Genomic DNA, 4,493 nt, shown 5'->3' on the forward strand with positions numbered 1-4,493 from the left:
AAGTATCTAAGCTCAAGAAGAAGAGGAAGAAGACATCCTTTATTCATCACAATCAACACAACATGCAGAGTTCCGGGGGGAAACTGCTTACGCCATGCAAATGTAAAATTCTTTTCTCCATCCTTGGTCAGTCCTTCCTCTGCAGCAGACCAGGAGTGGTGGGCTGCAAGGGGACCAGTTCCTTTGTTGTCACCATTGGTCAGGTGGTGATCTTCTTGCATGTTTTTACTGGGGGTATTTATTTTTTGGAGGATACCCCAGGTGAGCATGGGGAGAACATGCAAACTCCACACAGAAAAGCCCTTTTTCCTCGAGCAGCAGGCACCAAATCCATGGTGGAGGACACGCCACCAGCGCCCACAGCAGGAATCGAACCAGGATCTTCTAGCTGTGAGGCGACAGTGTTTCCACCGTTCCACCGTGCCACCAAACGTGCTGAAGTGCAGGTTTATTGACAAATAGCTGGTTCAGGATTATTTTAGCCTAATAACAGCATTTCAGTCTGCATTATTTGCGTCACATTTGAAGAACACGGTCCAGTAAGAGTAGCTGCTGTCCTGGTGACAATTAAGGAAATCAACAGATAATCTTGTCCACCTACCAATTACATCTGCTGATATCATGAATCAAAGTGCAAACTCCTGTACACCACTGGTTGATGGATGTCATTGTGCCCAACACATTATATTGATGGAAAAAAGAAAGATTTTTGTCTGTATTAGATCAATACGAAATACTCCAGCAGTAAGTAAGACAGTGTGCAGGATTTTTTTAACCTTTAACGTGAAGCACCTATCACACATGCAGGAGTGTAGACATTTTTCAGTTTTCTGCTTATATAATAATATCCATTAACGCAATGTAGTGTTTTGATAATGTGTAAAACAGGAGGAAAAACTTCAGGGGATATTGCAAAGGGGAAATAATAACCATTGCATGTACGGGGGGAAATGCGGGAAACTCCTGTTTGGACTATAACTGTTGTGAAACTCCAAAGTTTCTTATTTTCAGAGTTTCACTTCCACGTGAGTTGTGAAGTAAAGTCTTTGAAGTGACTCATTGGTGATGAGAAGCAAGTCAGTAAAATGTGTTTGTTGTGACTGAGTTTATAAAAGCAAAGAGAAGAGGAGGTGCGGTGATTTCAGCATTAACAGATTCTGTCCTCATCAGTCCAGGATTCATTTCTCCAGCTCTAAACATGCTGCTGCTGCTGCTCCTGCTGATGCTGTCACCAGTGAGTTACACTTCATATGCAACTTTTAGAAACCATGGACAACAGTGGAAGATAATAGCATTTGATGACGTTTTTGTTTCTTTCTATTTTGATTCTTTTTGTTGCAGTCTCTTTACTATCCATGTAAATCTCCTGTACACAACAGAAGTGTTTTTTACACATGTGACTGCAGGGTGATGGCCAGGCTCAGCGTGTCTCAGGCCAGAAGAGGGACGACTCATGTGTGTGTCCGGTGGACGCCAACCTGTGGTCGTTCCCTGCTGTGAAGTATGAGACCGTGCTGCAGCAGGTTGAGTCCTGTGGAGGATCTTTGAAGACTCTACAGGAACAGGTGAGAACCAAAGTCAACCAGCATGATTTTACAGTGGTGGGTGGGGTACTTACTTCAGTCTGGGTCCAGTCCAATTGCAACTTTGACTTGATGGATTACTGTATATGGATCCAGAGGTACTGAGTCATACTTCACTGGTTAGAAGTATTGAATCTGATGTACATTTTGACTGGATTCAACAATTGTGTTTTTTATGACCACTATTGGCATGAATTGCATGTCTTGTGATTGTGTGAAGATGCAGTTCCCAAAGAAAATGAGAAAATTTCAGAAAATATTAACTTCATCCTGGAACCTTGAAAACACATTCAGTGATCATGAAACAGGAGTTTCTGTCTGTATGTCATTGCAGGTGAAGTTGGCCAGCCAGCGTCTCCCTGGTCTCCAGGCTGTGGTTGAAAACATAACGGCCCGGCTGGAGCCTCACCAGTACCTGCACAACCAGGGCCTGTACACGGCCTTGTCTCTGCGCGTGCTGGGTGAGGAGCTCAGCCAGCTGGAGACAGATGTTGGTGCCATCCACAGCCAACTTAACAATGCCCAAACACAGAAACTCTCCAAAGAGGTACAGCAGAACATGAAGTCACTAAAATGATCCCTGAAGTTGTTGAGCAACAGCCTACACGAGTAACATGAAGTCAAACTTTTCCAAATACTGTGTCTGTGAACCCACTGACATAGTGTGAAGAAGTTAAATAAGAGGATCTAACCTGTCCGTAAACAATGTTTTAAATTTGCATGTGTTAGGTGGACAAATTGCGTACAGATGTGGACAAGATGCAAGTGTCAGACATAATTAACATTAAGAGCGTCAAAGAGAGACTACGCTACCTGAAGAACACTGCCGAGTCCTGCAAGTCAATCCCCAAAGATTTCAGAGGTAAGTGTGTGTGTGTGTGTGTGTGTGTGTGTGTGTGTGTGTGTGTGTGTGTGTGTGTGTGTGTGTGTGTGTTCTATGAAGAACCAAGTAATTTGCCTGTTTGTCAATTAAACAACTGAGCAGTCAAATTGTTGTTGAACCATTAAACAGTTATATGGAGATAACGATCTTTAAAAAAGTAACCTCAGGTTTTAAACTCTATTCTTTACATACTGATTGTAAATGTAAGTAAGTTTGTTTGAACGGATGCATCTTGTTGTCACTGACAATTTGAAACAACGGTTCTCAAACTATGGGTTCAGTTTTTCTACCTTTTTTTTTTTTTTTTGGTCTTATGCAGACTGATTGAATTCCTGCAGGCAGTACCCAGGCTAGAATCAAACACCAATAAGCACTAAAGCAGTGAAAACATTTCCCAACCTCCAAACAGAGTGTAATAATTTAGACTGTCCTGTACATCATCTGATATTCAGACTCTTCTCATCTCTCTGTTTCCAGGCATAGGCAGGTACTGCTTCAAGGGTCTGATGGCCAACATTAGCGATCCTGTCATGACTAAGGTCAGTCCCTATGGTAAAAGCTACATCTCTGGTTCGTGGGGCAAACAGGCAAAGATGGACAGTGAGGGGCAGAAGAACAGCTACTGGGTTCAGCCTATGCTCAGCAGCAACATCTACAGCAACTCCCTGCGTGTATACCAAACCTATGAAGACTTCATGGCCTCTGTCAACCACAGAGACTTTACCATCACTTCATCCTTTAGTGATACCAACACCATTGAGGGTCCCAGTGCTGTTCTATATGGTGAAGCACTGTACTATCACTGTTACCGCTCTGCAGACATCTGCCGCTTCGACCTGAAAAGCAACACTATTAAACGGGTGACACTTCCTGGCATCGGTGTGGGTTTCAACAACAAATTCCCGTATTGTTATTATGACTGCCGCGCTAATAGTGATGTGGATGTGGAGGTAGATGAGATGGGACTATGGGCCCTCTATGCCACTGTTGGCAACCATGGTAATCTAGTGGTGAGCCAGCTAGTTTGGGACAGCGAGGCTGAGACACTCAATGTCACACAAACGTGGGAGACGAGGTTGTTCAAGAAGGCGGTGAGCAATGCTTTCATGGTGTGCGGTGTGATGTATGCCACTCGTTACGTAGACGAATACCGCGAGGAGGTGTTCTACGCCTTCAACACAGCAACAGGCAGAGAGGACAATTCACTAGCACTGCCACTGGAGAAGGTGTCTAAAGGAGTGGCCAGTCTGAGCTACAATCCCACCAACAAGCACATCTATATGTACAATGATGGATATCTACTGGCATACCAAGCCCACTTCTGATCCCAAGCTGTTCTAATTGGCTGTTTATCACAATTTCCATCTTAGCTGTGATCAAAAAACACATAGAACAAGAAATAAACAGAGATAGGTCCAGCTGAAAGACTACTACATATCAATGTTAACAGTCACTCTATGTTGTTATGATTTGTGGGACATAATCACATGATGTATGTTTTAAGAAATGTTTGTAATGTCACAACACTGAGTGCATTTTATGGATAAATAAAGCTGAAAATCAATTATAACCAAGTGATTTAATAAAAACTGTAATAATAAACTGCTGTTATGTTTGCAGCTCGTTGAGGTTGTAAGAAGGCAATGGATCTATGAGCTACCTGCTAATGTCGTGCTCACAATGGTAACTTAAACATGCTGATGTTTAGAGGGAAATGTTTATTAAAGGTGTTCGATCAATCAATCCTAGGCATGCTGTGGCTCTGGAGGTAGAGCAGTCATCCACTTATCAGTAGTTGGATCCCCGGCCCCTGAAGTCTACATGTCAAAGTGTCTTTGGGCAAGATGCTGAACCCCAAATTGGTCCCAATGTTGTGCGACCTGTGTGTGAGTGTGCATGCGGCTGCTTATTGCTTGTGATGAGCAGATGGCACCTTGTCACCAGTATATGAATGTGTGTGTGAATGGGTGAATGCCAGCTTGTGCTGTAAAAGGGCTTTGAGTGGTCAGTAAGACTTGAAAAGTACT

The 4,493-nt window shown here is 43.2% G+C and overlaps 1 protein-coding gene across 2 annotated transcripts; it reads left to right on the forward strand.

Annotated features, from left to right (window-relative positions):
- Nucleotides 1-1,058: 1,058 nt before the first annotated feature.
- LOC139337800 (olfactomedin-like) lies at nt 1,059-4,052 on the forward strand. Of its 2 annotated transcripts, none has more exons than XM_070972566.1 (5): nt 1,059-1,234; nt 1,407-1,565; nt 1,918-2,130; nt 2,313-2,445; nt 2,944-4,052. In XM_070972566.1, the coding sequence occupies exons 1-5, from the start codon at nt 1,199-1,201 to the stop codon at nt 3,789-3,791; spliced, it is 1,389 nt and encodes a 462-aa protein (XP_070828667.1). In that variant the 5' UTR covers nt 1,059-1,198; the 3' UTR covers nt 3,792-4,052. The 2 variants fall into 2 exon arrangements, with proteins under 2 accessions (XP_070828667.1, XP_070828668.1); XM_070972567.1 differs by having other exon boundaries at nt 1,159-1,234; nt 2,313-2,451; nt 2,950-4,052.
- Nucleotides 4,053-4,493: the final 441 nt, after the last annotated feature.

The sequence above is a fragment of the Chaetodon trifascialis genome, chromosome 10 (genome assembly GCF_039877785.1).
Source record: "Chaetodon trifascialis isolate fChaTrf1 chromosome 10, fChaTrf1.hap1, whole genome shotgun sequence".
Taxonomy (NCBI): domain Eukaryota; kingdom Metazoa; phylum Chordata; class Actinopteri; order Chaetodontiformes; family Chaetodontidae; genus Chaetodon; species Chaetodon trifascialis.

What these genes read in the sequence shown, in the direction of transcription:
- LOC139337800 (XM_070972566.1), top strand. Translation starts at nt 1,199, where the DNA reads ATGCTGCTGCTGCTGCTCCTGCTGATGCTGTCACCA. An exon ending in TCCTGCTGATGCTGTCACCA is followed by an intron (nt 1,235 to 1,406) that starts GTGAGTTACACT and finishes ATGTGACTGCAG; the next exon opens with GGTGATGGCCAGGCTCAGCG. An exon ending in CACAGAAACTCTCCAAAGAG is followed by an intron (nt 2,131 to 2,312) that starts GTACAGCAGAAC and finishes TGCATGTGTTAG; the next exon opens with GTGGACAAATTGCGTACAGA.